At 36.3% G+C, this 21,217-nt stretch overlaps 1 protein-coding gene across 4 annotated transcripts; it reads right to left on the reverse strand.

The window, feature by feature from the left end:
* Positions 1-3,470: 3,470 nt before the first annotated feature.
* LOC139977511 (perlucin-like) lies at positions 3,471-19,025 on the reverse strand. Of its 4 annotated transcripts, none has more exons than XR_011796578.1 (5): positions 11,042-11,346; positions 7,217-10,002; positions 5,363-5,464; positions 4,777-4,974; positions 3,471-4,405 (listed from the first exon to the last, which is right to left on the reverse strand). XR_011796578.1 is itself a non-coding variant. In XM_071986863.1 (5 exons), the coding sequence occupies exons 1-5, from the start codon at positions 18,950-18,952 to the stop codon at positions 4,239-4,241; spliced, it is 672 nt and encodes a 223-aa protein (XP_071842964.1). In that variant the 5' UTR covers positions 18,953-19,025; the 3' UTR covers positions 3,471-4,238. The 4 variants fall into 4 exon arrangements, 2 of the variants coding, with proteins under 2 accessions (XP_071842964.1, XP_071842965.1); XR_011796579.1 differs by having other exon boundaries at positions 10,964-11,346; XM_071986863.1 differs by lacking the exons at positions 7,217-10,002; positions 11,042-11,346 and adding exons at positions 13,168-13,320; positions 18,901-19,025.
* Between the last annotated feature and the right edge of the window lie 2,192 nt (positions 19,026-21,217).

Raw genomic sequence — 21,217 nt, forward strand, 5'->3', positions numbered from 1 at the left:
AACATGTAATGAATAATATACTACCTCATGAATGCAACTTGTAAGGATCTTGGGGTCACCCTAGCTTTTTCTTTTATTTTTGACAAAAAGCGATGTACAACCCTTACACCTGTTCCCTGGATCAGCTTGTCCGCAGACAAACTTGGTTCCCGATTCACAAAATAACGAGCAGTAATGTTACAACTTCAAACATTATGTAACTGCTGCCACTTTCAAACATTTTGTCTTCTTAATACGTCTGATTTGCAATGTAACAAACCTCAGACTATAAACAATATATAGCATGATACAAATAGAGATTAACTAATTTAAGAAGTCGACAGGATGACTTAACAAGAAGGTAACGTGTTGCAGAGTTCTTACCTTATTTTGAAATTGTTTGGAATGATAATCTGTAACTTGCCTAATGATTAATCTAATTTTAATTAATGCATGTCATTATCGTAGTTCAAAGAAATCCCAATTTAGTTAATCTTGTGTATTTTTGCTGTTCCCGAGGGAGACTACCAAAAACATGATTTTATATTTTTGAATTGTTTTCTAATATGCTTGGAATACTTTCATGTTCAATTGGTATACATTGTGGACATATCATAATTTACCACAATATTAGGGTTAATCAGTTGAACTACGATATATGTGCCTAATCGAAGAGATTATTTTGCTATAAAAATTATCCATTCGCTGCATGTGTATACCTACGGATTCGACATCGTTTGGAGGATAAAGGAAGATTTCGACTTTCTTCCGGAAGGGAGGATGTGACGTGAGAAATTCGGATAATAAATTCCCACTCGGGTTCTTACAACACTTACGTAAAAAAGGAAATGTAACAGCATGCCTATAATAACAAAATTTATTATCGCACGATGCAATTACCATATAAGCTGCTTTGCTACATTAACTTTCTTTTACATAATATAATTACTTAACGTTCTTGGCGCCCTTCTTTCAATCAACAGAAAATGTTCCATTTAACCTAACGAAATCGGTTTATTCCTCCAGTATAATTCTCTTGCTAACTAATCTGGCGTTAGTAGATATTTCTTTTAAATAACTTTCTCTTGCTGTACAACCATAAATGACGCTATAGACCAATACAAACTGCAAATGGATGGAGGGCCTCAACGTTGGCCGCTACTCACGGATCTTCCGTCTCGTGGCTCCTCTCTAACCTAAACAGACAATGGATTAGCGTTCCCCATTATTTTACTACAAAACGGAGCACTGAGTTTCGTCCCCCAGGAAATGGTATACTGTAATAAAATAGTTACAACGATGCATACACTTATCAGTAAAAAATGAATAGTTTACATCATGTACTCAATCCCTCTGCTCTAATTAAGATCACATTACCACCTGATAATAACAGAACCCCTTTTCGTTATAGAGTATTACTAAAAGTGAACTATCCCTAAAACTAACATTATTATCATATAGCCAATTCCCACCATTCAAATAGAAAACGGATTTGTCTCTGCAGCACTTATCATTAATATTCAACCGATGCTTTTCAATTAAGTTAAGCACAAAAGGGTTATTCGGTAACAGAAAAAGAGGGTGTGGCTATAGTGTGGGCCGTTCAATAATTTGAACCGTACCTTTTTGGTAGAGAATTCATAATTCAGACTGATCACCAACCACTCGCTTGTCTCAAAAGAAACAAAATCGCAGTTGCTATAACAACCTTATACAAATATTCAAATAATACAATAGTAGTAGATTTCTCTCACAATTACCAACCGTACGATTTGACGTATGTGCATGTTTTTATGCACCTTAGCCAAATGAATAATCCTTTTCATAATGAGCATTAAACCTATGTAACTAAACATACAGGTCTTTTGTTTGATAAAGGCAAATAAACATGTTGCGCGTTTTGTTAAAGAACTGTGGTTCATCAAAGCAGGAAAAGACGAAATAACGTCATAAAGGCTATTTGGCTGCTATATATAAAGGTTATCGCAACCCCTTCCCTTTTTTGTATCGATAATTAAATCTATTTAAATGCAGGTAAGACCGATGGGAATCCACCAATCCCCCTCAACCCCCACCCCCTTCGAAAAATTAGATATAAATAAAAATTATTGTAACAATTAAATAACGAAATATTGAAGCTCTGCATTCTTATTTTTCTCTTGAAGCAAGCCGTATATGAACCTTCTTTCAAATCATTAAAACCAAACTTGAAGCCAGAATGGAATAGCTTATGAATTGTTGATTGCATGCGCTGGGAGAGCCTGTAATACTACGTTAAGAAACAGTGCTTATGTAAGTTCCGATTTAAGACTGCAAGTGAATATTATGTTACAGATATACCATGTTTAGTTGCATTGAGACACTAATTTGTACAATCTCGTAGACACATCCAAGCCTTATGACGTCACATGACTTGCCGAATGACTGGATTAAACTCACTGGGGTCGAATCGAAAGCTCTAACAGTTGAGATAAACAAGTTCTACATAAACAACTCCAGTCCAACCACCAAACACCGTCAAGGGAACCACACACAACTAAGGAGCGAACACCGAAGAAAGGCAAAAACCCCACCAACAGAACTGACGCAAAAGAGAATACACCAACAGCCGAACACCGAAGAAAGTCTAACAACCTCACCAACAGAACGGACGCAAAAGAGCATACACCGGCAGAAGAACAATACACCAACCACCCTATAATCCCCGGAAACCCCGACGAGGATCCTATATATTCATGGAGCATAACTTGAAGCTACCAGTTGTCTGACGATCGCTAAAACGCGTGAAACTCCGAGTTACAACTACTAGTGTTCCACTAGTCTCAACTAGTATCAACATATATTCCTCTCTGTCCACTGGACATAGGGTGGCATACTCCTATTAGAGTCTATATCAATCCGCTCGATTGTTCTCCTTCAGGAAAAGTGCCAAAAAGCAGCAGGAGAACATCTTTTGTGACCTGTTATCAATCATAATCTAGTTTTTTGTGGCTTGCATGTTGAAGAGCATGAATGGAAGTACATGTGGTGAGAAAATTGGGTCAATTGAGGCAATTTTAGACCCCTTAAGGTCTCCCAGGAGCAAAGTAGGAAATTTGTTTACCACTGAGTGAAGAGGTTTGTTTACAAGTGACGAAAACTTCCGGCTCGGATAGCAAAAACTTTTCACGGTCATGGTACAAAAAATTGATAATGCCATGAAAGGCCAACTTGTCAGCTATCCGGTGATGGGTAGCGTTTAGCTAGTGAAAACTTCTATCTAGACTTAGAGACCACATTACTTTTGTGATTTAGTGTGTAAGTCAATGGGGCTTTTAATGGGCGTATGCTACCATAGAGCACTCTGCGCCAAGATAGACGCCAACCAACCAACTCCCTCTCTCTCCACCTCTCTCTCCACCTCTCTCTCTCTCTCTCTCTCTCTCTCTCTCTCTCTCTCTCTATATATATATATATATATATATATATATATATTTATATTTGTGTGTGCGTTTGTTTTTCTATCTGACCGAGGACTTGAACAATAGAATTCCAGGTCCTCGGTTGTGATTTCTAAAGAATCACCACGTCCTCAGAAGAATTTCTATTGTATGGGGTATTGTTAAGGTTAGGGTACGTGGATTTGAACAATGGAAAATACAATGGGGTCCTCGGTTGCAACGTAAAACCAACATGTGTGGGTGTATGTGTGTGTGTATATATACCAGTTAATATTGTCTTCGTTCATTCGGTCGTATTTGCGTAAAAGCTCAACGAAAGCAACACAAGACAAGGCGAGCACAAGACAAGATTATTTAGAAAACATTCTTTTCTTCTGTGATTATCGGTGTTTCTATCCATATTGTTCAATTCCGTCTTTTACAAAGTATCTACGTAATATTCACACACGCGCGCGCACCCACACGCACCCAATCCATGGCTACATCTGACGTCCTTATCAATATCTCTATAGTCCATCACAGACCATTCTTCGTCATTCATATATTTACTTTCTTCTGTTTTCTTCCATTTTGTCATTAAAGCATCTACATCCCATCAATGGTTGAAAAATGCGTTTCTTTCAATTGATATTTCGGCGTTTAATTAGTAGAAGGTGTACCGACATGTCTGCATTCAATTTCGTATAACTAGTAGATATTATGTCTGTATGTGTTACATCATCTGAAGCTCAACAAGAGATAAGGAGAGTGTTCTTAAAGCTTAAATGTTTTCTTTACTGCTTTAATTCCTGTTGTTCCTTCTCTTCTTAATTAATGGTATTAAAGGTAATATTCACAGCAAAAATAGTGACTTTTCGTGCATTTTATGTCGGAATAGAGACCATTATTTTTAGTCACTGCGCAGTCTTGGCCTCTCAAATCATTTGGTTGTCCTTCTTCCCAATTGTGATACGTCAGTGGGCTACCGTCCTCATATATCCATTCTCCTTGAAAGAAAATAGAAAGACAACAAGTTGACAATCCATGTAGTCGCAGATCTCATTCCAAAAATTTGGGTAGATGGCCAATACGAGTTCATCACTGTGACCCACAAGGCTTGATGTACATAGAACTTGTGTTTTACAGACCCCATTATAAATACCCAAGTAAGAAGTTTGTTCGGTAAAGAAATGTTGCTTTCAGTTTAGTGTAAAAGTAAGTCAATGAGAGCGTTGTGATTAATTTAATCACAAACAGCCGTAGTTTTTGCCATAATATATATATATATATATATATATATATATATATATATTTCTGGGCACGGTTTGTGGAGGTATCGACCAAAGACAATGGCTGGTTTAATGTGTTTGTTTGTTACCTTCTTTTTCCGAGTCATGGATGCCTATCCAGATGTTTGCATTCGATATGTTGGCTTGATATCGAATTGCATTTACTTCATTATTCTCCTCTTCGTTGTCAATGTGCACGAGGTGACCATTGTTGAACAATTGACGGCATCTGTCCACTGCGTCAGACCAAGTTGACGTATAGTTACTAATCCAGTACATCGATTGGTCTATTTCAGTCATAAGTCAGTCGTTTACAAAGGTAGAGAGAAAAATGAAAAAGAATGACATAAAGAATCACCTCCCAATATTTCAATCTCAGTAAGTTCACCATTATGATATCTTTCAATAATTTCCTTTTATCTATATCTTGCTAAATGTTGTTATCAGTTCTACTGAAATAAAATAAATCCCAATGTTTCAGTTTACATTGGAATTTTAAACATTGTAAGTGCAACATTACTGATGGTAGGAGAAATGTCCAACACTAACTTTATAAGGAATAAACACAGGTTGATTATTGTCCTGAGGTACAATGCTGTAAGTTCAGTTTATTAACATTTCTGTCAACGGTACCTTTATATTTATAGTTGGCTACCATCAACCGAAGACACTTACGGTTTACTCTCTCCTTTGTTGTAGAATTGTCTTGTGTCATATTGAGCAATCTATGCTCCGTTGCACCGTCACATGGAGTACCTACAGTACGTTCATTAACATCTGGGAAGAGGGTATAAACATATATATCTGCATATATATAAATATATATATATATATACATATTTAATACAAAGAAAATCCATTTAAGCTCAAAAAGAAAATATTATTAAAAAAAGTAAAGAAATTAGATATGACTCATATTTCACAAATAAGGAGTATTGTTAAAGAAAATATGTTGGAATTGGAATTTTCGGTGCCCCTAGGACCTTCGTCAGCAATACTTGGCAGTGGAATGAAAAGTTCAAAATGTAACACAATGAAAGTATCAGTTGGGAAGCAGACCCAAGGTTCGCCGGAATTTATTAAGCTTTGGTGACATTTTGAATTTCGGCGGTAATCGTTCACTGAGAGACCAGGGGCGTATCCAGGGGGGGCGCAACAGGCGCGCGCCCCCCCTATTGGCCGTCACCAAAAAAAAAAAAGTTTAGCAAAAAAAAAAAAAAAAAATTGATGACGACCTTTATGTGAGATGTCGGTGATCGCTCAACCCCCCCCCCCCCTCCCGTATGCTTTATTTTTTGTTTGCCAAAAAAAGGTTCTGGCGAAGTTCGGCGGCATAATAGTTTTAGAAACATAGATGGTAATTGTGTTTGTATTATCACTATAAACACTAAATGACATGCCAGCCATACTAAATTGTGCATTTTGTGTCCATATTTACTGGAAATGTTGCTTATTATTAAGGTCGAAAAATGGATCACATATGGCCATGGGCGGCGATCCTGGGTGGAGGGGGGATATATCCCCCCATGAAAATGGGTGGGGGGATGTAATGCACCATATCCCCCCCCCCCACCAAATGCCAGGGATAAGAATATTTTCATGCCTACATTTATGCATCTTCGTTAATGTACGGCTCTTTTTTAGCTTCATTTCTCGGCTGCCATAAACGCAGTGCGATCTTTTCAAATAAAGCGTCTTTATAAAGCAAAAATAGTTGACTGTAGGCTTCATTGGCCCTATAACAACAAAATGTATTATTGCGCCCACGGTATTGATATAGTACATATATGCACCCTCATAGTATTCATATAGGCCCTATAGTAGGCCTACACACGTACATGTTCCCTCGAACAGCTGAGAATCTCATGTAACCAGGGTAATGCTTAATACACGTTTCACCTGGATGCCCTAGCAATCGGTACCTAGGAATGTAACTATGTGTAATTGTGTATTGCATGTGTATAGGCCGCATGAGGCCATTTTCTTCATCGAATAATATAACAGAGCTCTCGAACATTCTAACGTTGCGCCTGAAACAAGATTGACAGGGGCAATTTTCCCAAAATAACACCCGAAATTTAAAAAAAAAAGTATTTTGGATCCTGATTATGAGATATTTCGGACATGACATCCCTATTTTAAAGTTGGGTATATGCGGCTTGGAAACCTCGGGAAGTGCCGTTTTCGGCCATCTAGAGGGTTTGTTAATCCCAAAATTTTCTTGTTAGATAGTCAACAAGGTCATATCCCCCCCCCCCCCCACTCGGAAGTACGGATCGCCGCCCATGCATATGACACCATTTTGCATTTCAGCCCTTCTTTGAAAGCAAAAATTGTACACCCCTCCCCTTAGACCCATCCCCCAGGACGGCGATCATTCATGCCTGGCGCCCCCCCCCCTATTGGAAAATCCTGGATACGCCCCTGGAGACGACAAATAAATGTTGAAATAAATGTGTTGTTTTCATTAAAACCTCATTCAAATGTCTACTGAACCTGGAAACTAAGATAAAAAGGTTTCTGACTTACCACTAGCGATAAATTCGAACAGAAATACTCACAGGAAATCCGCTAAATTACAGGTGATATTTAGGTCACGGCTGCAAAAGCCGTAGCGACCGATCATGAAATCGACTCATAAAAGACTTAAAATACCGGAACAAACGCCAAATGTTCACAAACAGTTAGATACTTTCATTCTAAACACAGAAACATCCGTCAATTATCACAGTCTGCTTGAAAACGGCCGATCACAATTCATTTCACATGTCTCCAATGCTCGCGGGTGATGTTCGGCCGCCATCTTTGAAATTTTAACAAGTTAGCATCCTATATACAGCTATACATTTAACACAGCGTATGCGCTGGAATGCAACAACACAGAAGCCAGTGTACATACTTCGATCGATTTTAGCAGATGTAATAGGTTTATATAGGTTTTTGCTTGGATAAATCCATACCACAAATGAAAACATTCGTAAAATTTCAGGTTGCTAGAAAACAACCAGTCAAAATTCAGTCCACACGGCACCGAGTGATGTTAGACAAATTCAGTGATGACTGAATTTGTATAGAAGTTAGCATCATATGATCCAGTTCTACATTCAACTCGTTTCCACGGTTCGTAGGGATATTCATAAGCACTACGTAGCAGCCGATGCTCAATCACCTGGTTCGGTTTCAATTGCACGTTTCAACGATGGTGTGTGCTGGGGGAGGTGGTGGGTGATCTCAGACTAGTGATGTGCTTAGCATATTACATCACACCCTTTCTGAAACCTTGAGCATGCAATTCAAAGAGTGGGGGTGTGGTTACTATCGCGAATTAATTTCTCTGCATGTGCTTAACCTTATCATAGTAACATTGCACTGCATATTCCTTAGCATGCCATGAGAGGTGAAGTCAAAATAATTATTGATAGGAACAATCCCCACCCCCACCCCACCCACAGGAGGTATCCGCCTGTTGCATAACTTGCATGGTGATGGATAAGTATGTGCAACTGCATAACTGTAATCACTTTCTTGCAAGAGACTGCAATTAAAGGAACAGAGGAGCAGAATAGCATGTTTGTCTTTAAGGAGCTGTAAATATTATTAGTCTTATGGACATGTGGTATGAGGTACAAGATCCAATTTCTGACACCTTTGACAAACAAAGAATCAAATAGAATACCAATTGTAAAGGAATTTCTCTTTTATTGGAGGAAAATTACTTTTACCTGAAAGACTGATTGCCTTAAAAAAAAAGGTTAAAAGAAACCTTAAAAGAATTACTTGTTTAAAATTAGAGAAGAGGTTAAGCAATACTTAGTAGTTTGTACTAAGGTGTTGTTCATCAAATATATGAACACACAATACTTTTGATAGTTGCTCATTAGAAAACCGCAATTTTAAATTGATTTGAAACCCATAAAAATAATGTTACCATGCTGTATTTGCCACAAATATGCTAGATATTCAACTATGGTCACCTTTGTCAAAATTCTTAAACTATTTGTATTTTTGCTCACTGAGACAAAATGTCTGAGAACAATTCAAAGAGTAAAGACCTCAAGGAAAGTACTTTTTGAAAACTTCGAGCAATTATAGCGTGCTATAATTTGGGGCCTATACTGACTACCTTTAGAAATCATTCAAAAAACTTCAAAGAAACACAACAGATACAGTATAAAGACGCTTTTCCATAAATGTAAGTTAAAAGGTGTAATTTTAATTGAAAGAATTGGATGACTATGTCTTCAATGAACTGTTTTGGTACGGCCAAAGTAAAGGAAATGTTTCATGCTGTTTCATGAACAAACACTCATGACAAAATAATTGTTTGGTAAGTTAATGTGAGTGAGATTGACAAAACTGACTTTAGCATTTTACTTCTGTTCTTAGCAAGCACATTAAGATGTTTATGAGGTGTCAGCAAATATGTAACGAGAAAATTCAGGGTGAAGTAACAATGTAACAACCTGTGCGACAGCAAAACTTTCACAATTTCTCCACTTGCGTTTTTGCAAGGACCAGCAAATTGATCTGACTTTACACTCTTGACTGGAAATTACTTGATTAGTAGCCTGTTGAAACAAGCTTTAATTAAAATATCTATTATACCTTGGTGAACAAATGCCATATTACTGTATAGGGTTAATGGGCCACCCAATCTTAGTATTAAGCCACATCCCCTCATTAATATACATAATCAATATACCAAATATTATCATTTACCTGTCATCGGCCAACAACCACAATGTCTCAATGCAGTTAGACCAATTGCTGGGACTATATTTTTGAAACATTAACTTTGAAATTGTGGCCTCATTAGTATTCATGATGAGTACCACGACTTGTCATTATTTGAAATTTGTCAGGTTTGACCCTGTGACAAAGCAACAAGAACAGGTCACTTTTACCCATTAGATTGTGTCTACACAGTGAATTATCAAACGTAGGTGTCACATATGCATAAACACAAAAATCAACTTGAGCCTTATTAAATGCTTAGGTTCGTGTACTTTCTGCAAGGAACAAAAGATGCACAATTGACTTCCCATTCCACCGCAACATTATTTCAACCTGGACCTACAAAAACAACCACATGCAATTGCATCAATATTTGCCACATGATGTATGACAATGAAGATAATATGGTGAGGTTTTTATTTTACACATGCATATTTGTTGAAACTGAATGATGTAAAAAAAAACACATTAAGGAAGCAACTTGAAATAATTGCAGGCTACAATTGTCTCGAATATCGATGCATGTACTATATCCCAACTGCCCACATAGGAGAATCCAACCCGCAGATGCAGAAAGAGTCCTGAAAATAAAAGAAAACAAAAATAAATATTAACAGAACATTGGATAATAGGAGACAATATATAAAGTCACATGACGAATGACTTCACATTGCTTTTAAAATGCAACAGGCAGAGATTAGTTGCAACAAGCCCATATTACGTAACATTGTAGTGGAACTTGTAAATGCATTTTCTCTCTGAAAATGACAGAGACATACAACAGTACAAGTTGAAGAACTTTGAAACAAAGTGAAATGGGCACATGCACAATCAAAAAAAAAAATAAGTGCAATATGAATTCACACACAAAAGAATACTACCAAAATGTGTTGTGAACAATGTACAAAAATTCAGTGCAGAACCAATGTTCACCTGTCACTGACTTGACCAACCTAGGTATCTAGGTACACCGGATTAAATCACACAAGGGTAAAACTACTTAGTACTAACCAGAGCCGACCAAGGCAGTCCCTTTTTCTTTAAATGTAAGCTTTTTAATTTTCAAGTACTATTATATGTACTAGTACATTTAATACTACTAGTAGTAGTAGCTGGGCTGGTATGAAGGTATTGCCATTGCTGACAACCACCAGTGGCAGAAGTCAGTAGTAAACTTAAAATTACCAGCATAGGCCTAGTATTGTGTAGTTGTACTGTAGGGTCCTACTGCTCGGTCACTACAGTACTAGCACTACCCTAAAATTCAAGGAAACGACATTGTATTCGTAAACAATGTCTAACATCATTCATAAACACAAGGTCCCGTAATATGAATACACTGTACTGTAGAATACTTAAAACTATAACCCTAGGATACACACTATGGTAATGCGCATACACATGTACATATTCAATTAACCACGATAGGATACGTTGATGCCGGTGATCAAGAGCAACCTTACAAATGTCACTTTAATTCAACCCAGAATGCTGGAACAACTCCGAATTTAGCCCAAAATCATTGTTCAATTTGTTTTATACCATTGACCGGACGATGGAGGTAGTACCTTCTTGAAAACGGAAAATGTGCAATTCGAAAGATGAAAGGTTTTTACTCACGTTTCGTTTTTATTTTTCAAGCCGGGGCGAAGAAATTTCCGAATTTCATCCACATCGTGAGTCCGATATCGTCGCAAACAGATATTTAATGAATATTTAACTTCTTTTCTTCAAGGTTTTGGTTCAAGCAATTCGATTGCTGCTCTATGAATATGTATTAAAACGGATTTTCAGACGATATCCAAGCTGCAGTGTACTGAAATGTAGTGATGGACTAAGCTCCCACAATGCATTTCACCGCTTTTGCGAAGTGTTTAATGATTGCAAAATAACGGTCAAAAGTCGCAGTCTGATTTCTGACTGGTATGACGTTAGATAAGTGTCAGTGGCATTGATGAAAATATAACAAAATAAATCATGACTATACAGGAAGCGGACTAACGAGCAAATAATAGGAAGAAGGGATTACATTTGTTTGATGAACTGGTAGTGTTTTAGGGGTTCCAAGTCTTTGTTGAGTCCCGTGATGTAAGACTTAATACGAAAGATCCAATCGATTTCTTTTCGCTTACGTTCAGTTACGGATTTAAAGTTCGAGGCAATTAAACGTATTTTAAGAAAAGTTAACAAATTGTTTTCCTTCTACAGATCTACATTTAAACCCTTTAGAATAGTAACATAGCCCATTATAGTAACTTTCCCCAATGAGTTAGACAGAGATGTATTTAATCGCCCACGTTCGGCAGATCTGATTGATCATTCGATTCAGAATGTTCTCATCATGTTATTTTATATTTAGTGACGGCTTGATTCAGCCTTTTAAAGTAAGCAATCCAGAATGTTTTGTCAACAAATTTCCTTAAGTTGTCCTTAAAAACTGTTAACATACTATATCTGTATATCATGAATCCTGACAAATGTTGCTAGAAAACAAAACTCTAATAATAAGTCAAATTGGTATATTAGGTAATTATCCAAAATTATTCAAAATTCCTTAGTACTATTTGAAAACGTTTGGAAAACCGTTATTGAAGCAATGTAAAACAGACATCGTTTCAACGGCACAATTTGTTTTCTTTATATGCGGACACCCTTACCACGTGGTTTTGGACGCTGATTGTATGTTCAGAGGTTCGAAACCGGTAAGGAAGGTCGTAATTCCACTGTAGGCGTTTGGCACCTGTATCGAACAATACTAGTTCTGTTTGGTGACATATTTGCCTTACTCTAGAGATCAAACATCATGCTGACCAATTCGAAATCATTTGTGATCCCTAAAGCCGGATCTCGAAAGAGATACTTTGAACTTTGACTGTATTAATGAAATGGAGGTAAACGACAAAGGCAAATGAATATATATAATTGAAATCGCAGTGAGTTGGAAAATCAAGAACAGTGAATAAACTTCCAGCCTCCACAGTCATTCGAACCCAGTCCTCCCGCTTTATATGCGGACACCCTAACCAATAGGCTATGGACGCTGATTGTATGTCCAGAGGTGCGAAAACGGTAAGGATATATATATATACATATTCTATAATACTGAGAAATTTCATGCATCCTTGCGAGTGTGCCTACTCTACTAGCTCTTCTCTCAAATATTCGGAAAAGCTTACTAATTTTTTTAAACATTTTAGAATAATAACATTTCATTTTGCTACAAGTGTTCATCTCTAGAACCCACGTGCCCATATCAAGACATTCGTTGTAGGCGTTGCTTACTTGTAGACACATATATCCTATTATAGCCATTTCCCCCATATGTTAGGCAGAGCTGTAGCTAATCGCTCTCGTTCGGCAGATCTGAATTATCAAACGATTCAAAATGTTCTCATCGTGATTTTTATTTTAAATTAGGGCCGATAAGAGACCAAATGATTCAACCTTTTAAATTAGGCAATCCAAGAAATGTCCTTAATTTTACCATTCAACATTTGCTAACAAATTGTCTCTGTATATCATGAATGAAATCCTGATATCTGAGATATAAAGCAACGATATTCGAGTAGTCGGTTGTATACCTACATCATACCATATTCCATTGAATACTCTCAAATTAGGAATATTAGGGTAATTGTACAAGGTAACCCAATGTTCCTTAGTACTATTTTAAAAAATCATTATTGTTTACATTATTGCTTAAAATGGTATCTGGTGTCATGGAAATATTTAGTTTAGTAACTTACCTTGGTAGTGTCTGTCTGGTATAAAATTTAGCAGTGATGTCACAATGGACGAATCGGGTGGCACTTCTAAGTCATGATCCCCGTGGCAGCTAGTCTGTCTGAAAATGGAGCTACGATCAGACGTTCTGTGGTGAGAGTAACAGATGCTTGCATCTAAAATTAGGAAAGTGGGATAATATGATATATTTGTCTTGTTAGTCAATAAGTTAATGAAACATATTCAACGAATCACTATTCATAATCATGAGGCACGATATAAAACAACACCCTTATTTAACATCCTAGAAATGGTTGATTCAACAGAGCTGTGTTGACAGGGACGATCGTAGATGTGTCATCTTAAACTCTTAGATTGTCTCTAATAGGCCAATAAACGATCAGAGACTATATGAGGTATAACCACTAAATCAGACAAAAGAGCCACTACAATATAGTCTGATCGTTCTGGTAATAACTGTAACACTTTTCGTGAAATATAATAGACTATTGTATAACATATTTATGCCCCTCCACTCCCTTTTCCCTTTAGTCCCCGTTGCGCATATCAACTAATACGAAGGTGGTTTTATACAAACGACACCTTCCGAATAAAGATTCCATTCAGTTACATCTAAATAGCAAATCCAGAAAACAGCAATGAATGAATTTGAAGAGAAATTGTTGACCTAAATACTAACAACTTTAAATTCGTTCAATACTTATTCTATCATTTGGGGTGGGGATTTAAACTTTGTATTTAACCTTGCCATTGATAAACTCGGTGGTGACCTAGAACAAACTTTAAAAGTCCGTGATGAATGCCTAGCTCTCATGGATATTCAAAGCCTGGTCGATATCTGGAGAGAGAAACCCTCTCTTAAAAGATTTCAGCTGGCATTCTAACATTGCCGATATACATTGAGATTAGATTTTTTCTTTATATTTCGTAGTCTTGTAGGTAAAATCGTCAATATTGAATTTCAGCCTCCTCTTCAATCTGACCACTCTATACTGGTTTTATCGATTCAAATTCATTCATTCAAATCGAAATTTTACGCAGTATCTCCAACCTGGAAAGAGAGTTGTATGAAAAACCACATAATGCCCGTAATAAATTAAAGGTTTTTATCATGACAAGCTTCATGGCATTATTGTTCGGTCGAGAGCTCGTTGGGTTGAGGCTGGTGAAAAAAAAACACTAAATATTTTCTGAAGTTAGAAAGACGCAACAAGGCAAATAACAGCATATTTAGCTTAAATATGAACAGGGGCAATGTCACCACCAACAGTAGAGAAATTCTTCGTGAAATAGTACTTAATACTCTCATTCACAATGTTATCCTTCATATTTTATTAGAGATTTGGCTGACTTTCACTCTGAGGAATCGGACCCCAGTTCTTGCGACGGGCCCATTACTTTAGATGAATGTCATTTACCGTTGGCTCAATGGCCAACGGTAAATCTCCTGGTAGTGATGGTCTCTCTACTGAGTTTTATATACATACACGTAATAATGTTATAGCTAACAATAGGCCTATTAGTCTCCTTAACACTGACTACAAGATAGGAGCAAAAGCATGAGCCAACCGGTTAAAACGGGTCGTCGACAAAACTGTTGGGGATAACCAGACTGGTTTTATCAAAAATAAGTTTATTGGGGAAAACATTAGGTTTGTGCTTGACTTAATCGATCACACTACCACACTACCACAAATAACATTCCGGGTCTTTGTTCTTTATTGATTTTGAAAAAGCTTTTGATTGTATCGATTGGGATTTTATTGACCACACCCTTATTTATTTCAACTTCGGGAACAGTTTTCGACGTTGGATCAAAACACTCTACACTGGTAGTTCTTCCTGTGTTCTAAATAATGATTATTCGACATGTTTCTTCCCTATTCAGAGAGGTATGAGGCAGGGTTGTTCCCTTAGCCCGTACCTCTTTATTCTATGTGCAGATATTTTAGCTAGAAAAATTATTTGTGACTAATCGGTCAAGGGGATAAACATATTTGGGCGGGAGATTAAAGTACTGCAGTATGCCGACGACACCACTTTATTTTTAGACGGTACCCGCAACAGCACTGTTAAGGTGCTGAATACCTTAGAGCATTTTCGACTATCATAAGGTCTCAAAATTAACCTCAGCGAATCCCAGTTTTCCCCCCCCCTGGGTCCTTGCATTTCAAATAACCCAGCTCATGTCAGTGAATTCAATATTTTGATTACTACCTCTCCTATTAGGTATCTCGGTGTCAACTTCACTCACAATGGTAACGATCTCTTTCGCTTAAACTATGAGGAGAAGCTATCTAGGCTGAAACACCAGCTTAGAGTTTGGAATGGGATTGATCTCACACCTATTGGCAGAAACACAATAGTGAAGTCTTTTGCAATCAGCCAACTCGTCTTCCTTTTTCAGGTTCTGCCTACACCCCCCAAAAGACTTTATTAATAAAATCCAAAGCATTCTTTTTGACTTCATTTGGAACGGGAATCCTGACAAGTTAAGAGACTTACTATGTACAACCCAATTGAAAAGGGAGGTTTAAAAATAATACATGTTCATAGCTTTGTGGAAGCTCTTAAAACCTCATGGGTCAAGCGTTATTGTAATAATACCAACACTATGGGTATTGGAAGCTCTTTTTTCATTCCTCTCTTTCGCCGTTCGGTAAAGAGTTGCTTTCAAATGTAATTTTCATGTCGAGGATATTTCCTGTATCAAAAATATCTTCATTAAGCAAATTTGCATAGCTTGGAGTAAAGTTACCTTTAAGAATCCTTCGGATCACTTTGGTGATCAAATCCTTTGGAATAATTATTTTATTAGAATTGATAATACCATTGTTTATGACAAAAAACTTCACGTTGCCGGTTTACTGTTTGTTAAGGATATATTTTTGCCAGATGGGAAGCCATTGTCCTCCAATGCTTTTCTAACCAAATTTAAGATATTAAGGTATCCTTTTACTTGTTTTCATGGGATCATTTCTGCAAGTCCTAGAAGTTGGAAAGATTCTGTCAGTTTAGAAAACGGTGTCGAGGAACAGCAATATCACCATGTCAATCTTATGTCTAGCATTTCTAAATTGTCACAAGTAGTCTATCCTCGCCTTATAGACTGTATTTCACTCCCGCCAAAAGCCTGCTCTAAATGGAGCGTTACCTTTGACTTCTCTCAAGACGATTGGTTAGTGATATTTAAGGTGCCTTCCCGTACGCTTTCTGAAGCAAAACTACAATATTTCCAATTCAGATTCTTACACCGAATCTTAGGAACCAATCGGCTTTTAAATTTAATGAAAATAGCGGCTTCTCAACTCTGTACATTTTGCAATATTGAAGAGGAAACTATTGAACATTTATCCTGGTCCTGTCATGTGACGCCTAATTTCTTTTTAGATTGCGAGCAGAAATTTTTTGGTAGACAGTTTATCTGCTCAAAAAGAGATTTTTTCTTCGGTAAACTGGTAACAGGTTACGACCCATTGAATTTTTTTTATCCTTCACATAAAATACTTTATCTTCAATTGTAAACAAAACAATGTTAAGCCTGACTGCTACAATTTCTTCTATAAAATGAAATTCATTCTTAACGTTGAGAAGCACATTGCCTCGAAGCGAAACTCTACTATCTTTGCTCGTAGAAAATACATTGCATTAAGGACTTGTTTTTCTCATTCATTCAATGAACTCTGCGACTCTTGACTTAACCTCTGCTTATCATCTATGTTTTTTTTTTGATATGTATACATATATTTCGTATAAGTGGAGAAGAAGAAATACTCAATTCAGAATCAATTTTCACATTATGTTAATGATTCCTTTGTATCATTCAGATGACATACCTATGTCGTTATCAGAACTCTAAATATAATCGATGTACCACATACATGTTTAATAATCGTGAATAAATGAGACGGGGTAAAAAAATTAAAATGACAATTTTTTTAATTGGTGGTAAATACATATGATCTGCCAAGCTTCGCATCAAGGCATTATAAACCTCTAGTACCGATAAGAGGGGAAATTAAGGGAAATTATAATTAAGTAATTTATTTTTAAGATAACATAAAAGGATCGGGCGGAATGGCAATAGAAGACAAATGCAGGTTACAAATGAATTTTATTCAACAAGAAATATTGCTGCTATAGAGCCCATCAATGCCTATTAGCTGCTGCAATCATCACAAATTATTTGATGTCTAAACTTGGTATGAAATGTGTGTATTTATAAATATTTTTTACTATCTACGTATTTAATATTTATACTCTTCCTGTCAAAACTAATAGGGCATTGCTTTGCTTCCAGCCTGTAAATTAAAACCTCATTGTTTCATTTCGCTGTGTGAATTCAAAGAAGAAACACAGAGCATATGATGGCAAATGCTTTATTTGTTGGTTTTTCGATCACTCCAACGACACTTTAATGTAAATGGCACAATATTTTAGTTTCGCATCGATCATATACTTTACATTGAATGTTTGCAAATTTGGAAAGATTCACAATATTCATCGATACAACATATATCCTTGCGGTTGTCTGTTTTTCGAGTGATCTGCGTGTTTGTATTTTAAACACTTGGTGGAGTTCAGGAAGTGCAACTATGAGATCGTTAGATCAAATCGGATATACTTAAGTACTATATTTTTAAACCTTTTTTCGTTTTTAATGTTATTTCCCATTCAGGTTTTCGTTGTTTATTTACTTACATGTAAATAAAAAAATGACAAATTCGAAAAACGTGATATTGTGAGGTTCTGAACAGTGGCTTCGAAATCAGGCCGGACTCTGGGAGCCATTAGTTCAGCAGGCCGCCATTTTGAAATCTCCTTTTTTCCTTAGAGAGTACAATGCAAGTAGTAACACATATTTTTTTATTTCATACTATTTCATACTCATATGTAAGTATAACACGATGATGAGAGTTAATATAGGTGCATGATCTTGTCTTCACAATATTATGCACCTGCCACGCATAGTCTACTGTTACGAACATTGGTAGCCCTATCTGTACTCATTTGCAGCATAACTATGTAATTAATAGTAGCAACATTTCAAACAATACATATTTCTTCCACTGAAAATTGTATTGTGTTCACGAAGTTTCCGTGCATCGTAAAGCAAACAATTCATTATTTGTTACAACGCTTTGTTTATACACGACATTGCAAAGCACATTTTACACTTTAACGAAAACAAAGAGCTGATGCCAACTTTATCGTGATGATTCGTTTAGAATCAATAAATAATAGAATAAGTAACATAAATAAACTGATATTTCTTTGGCAATAAAACTTTTCTAATAAACCAAGTAAATTTTCCGCACCGACTCTAATTAAAGTATTCTTGCTAAGTGATCTTCCTTTTCCTTTAGATTAACTTGAAGTACAACTATCAAGTGTGACATTGTTATATATGCTATATATATGCAGCATTTTTAAACCTGTTATCAACTTGTCAGCTGAAAAATACAATTTGAGATAAAATTTTAGTAGAAATTGAAAATAATAATTTTCGCCCTATAACATAACCACTTTTGTTAGAGGACACATTATGACAAACGGGTACCGACGAAACAACAACTTAAATTCGTAACCTTAACCATCTTTCCAATTCCGTGCAGTAAATTGCCCGTAATGTTGTTATATATATACCATGCTCTTCTAGGATACTTCAAGCATAGCAACACTAATCAGGGGAAATTAAATTCCGCATATTTGTAACTGGACAAAATAACACAAACCTGCTGGGATCACTAGAATGACAATCAGAGGTAAGTAGCAGGTCCTCTTCATCTTGTTAGTGGGTTACCGATTAAAGGATTGATTGAAATATGTTGAAACGATTACACCGAAAGCTTACAAAGATGTACTGCATGCTCTACAACAAGGTTATATATCGGTTATATATTTTGTTTAATTATTAGCAGATTTCATTGAGAAGTAATCGATATTTCCTTTACGATATTTTCTCTTTTTTATTGTTGTATCCATTTGATATGAAAATTGTTCCATCAGTTCCCCTGGCAACTATGGAATACATTCAAACAGAAAAGTTAATCAATTTTCAGCCATACAAACAAAATGTGCGCCTAGATGTCCTTGTGTTTTGTTCCGGTTTAATGAGAAATGATATGCCCACATATGCATAAAACGTAAGGAAGTAAACGTATTGACTTTTCGTGTTATAAAGTACAGGTATCCATAAGATACTGATTTCGAATTGGTTTCTCACTAATCCAATATTGGGATATAATCCTAAAATTGCATGCACCAAAGGAAAAGATTGTCTGACTGAATTCACTTACTGTTCACCTAGCCTTAAGCTAGGCCAATTTGCAGTCATTTTGAAAGTTTCATATTGAAACACAAGATAGACTTGATCAATTTCGTGGTACATTTGATATGTATAAGTTGTGAATTGTTTTATAGCTAGTTGCTTCATTCCAAGTGAATAATTTTTGCAGGTTCCATCCTGTACCTTTAACTTAGATGACTCTATATATGATATCCATCCCTTTAGTAATCATAGTTAGTGGTAAAGGCTGTAGAATTAAAATAAAGCATGAACAAAACTTACCACGCCCTTTCGCTAATAGTTCCGTAATTGGTTGGAAATTAATCAAGTTTCTCAATTTTTAACTGCACGTTATTTTGTCTTATTTTGCCGTTATAAAACAACTGACCTAGATTTTTAGTTGAAATTCCTTAAGTCTCTTTGTTTATCATTGTTTGGTCCAATTGAGGGGAGGTGATTTGTGTCTTTTGGTGTCGTAGAAAAAAATTGTAGTAACGCGATTCGTAACCTTTTCTTTGTGAGAGTTGTTGTAAACCTATGAGCTTGAAAATACGAATGTTGTGTAGCACCCAACAAACAGTAGTTTGTTCTGCATGAAAACGATATATTTCTAATTGCCAACAATGTAATATGCAATTCTCAATATCATTCAGCAGCATTGTAAGTAAGATAACATTTTTTAACAAGAATTATGTTTGATAAAGGTAATCACAAACCTTGTTTTACTTCTTTTCAACCGGATGTGAAAACAGAAATGGCGTTGACATGGCATAGATTGTTAGTGTCACATGCTGTCACATACCTTCTGTGGGTAGATAGAATCACTTCAGTTTCATAATGTTTCTACAGGCTAATACAACTGAGTAAATTATTGAAATACAGACAGGAAGTGGAATGGAGGCATTTATCATCTCCTTAATTTTTACTAACTCAGTTTGTTTCAAGCCACTCGAATAAAGAACGACCTTTCAGAGAATGGAGAAAAAATCATGGTGTACACTGTAAAAAAAATCTGCAAAATTTACTGGCAAAATGTTAAAAAGTTGCTGGGACGAATATTTGTATTTCCTCGGATTAATCGCGTGATAGGTAAAGAGTGATACCCACTTTTCGTGTTTCATCAAAACTGAGTTGCTGCAACCATGGTCTGGTGTTTCCTCTATAAAAATCCTTTTGGTCTTTTTTTTTCTCAGAACAATTGATTTAGTTTTACTTTCAAAAAAGTTGGTTTATTACCTTTGTTTTAACAAATAACTCTACCCCTGACAGGTAATTACTCTTTTACCAAACTCTGGCATATATTTCTTGGAATGTTGTTTTTGTTATTATTCCGGTGAAAGGAAAACCTGGAATTATTTCTGCATACACAAATAACAAAAATTAAAGAAAAATTGAAAATAACCTAATCCAACCGTTCTATCCTAACAAGATGAGATATTTACTCACATCAGACTACTACAGAACTGAATGAATTCAGAATCACAAGAGACCATAGTCGACACTGGGAATTAGTGTCAGGGGAAATATGAGGGCATATGTGACAGCGAGGTTTTTTCGCTACGGAAATTGATTACGGAGGTAGAAACTGGGTTGGGAAATATGGAGAATGTAAGTGAATCGAAGGTTAGGGGGTTGACGGAAAGCTAGTATGGGGGTACCTTAAACGATTCTCCTTCGGATTGACCGTTTGATAGTTCTCATATGGAGCTGATGAGGGGATTGTATTTGGGCATAAGCGGAATACTTGTGTTAGGATTTTTTGA

The sequence above is a fragment of the Apostichopus japonicus genome, chromosome 12, assembly GCF_037975245.1.
Source record: "Apostichopus japonicus isolate 1M-3 chromosome 12, ASM3797524v1, whole genome shotgun sequence".
NCBI lineage: Eukaryota > Metazoa > Echinodermata > Holothuroidea > Aspidochirotida > Stichopodidae > Apostichopus > Apostichopus japonicus.

Excerpts from the sequence above, each read along its gene's own strand:
- LOC139977511 (XM_071986863.1), bottom strand. The coding sequence starts at position 18,952 with ATGAAGAGGACCTGCTACTTACCTCTGATTGTCATTCTAGTGATCCCA. Across the intron at positions 5,465-13,167 it reads ACCAGACAGACACTACCAAG|ATGTTAATGAACGTACTGTA; the intron begins GTAAGTTACTAA and ends CCCTCTTCCCAG. Across the intron at positions 4,975-5,362 it reads AACAAAGGAGAGAGTAAACC|ACCAATCGATGTACTGGATT; the intron begins GTAAGTGTCTTC and ends TGACTGAAATAG.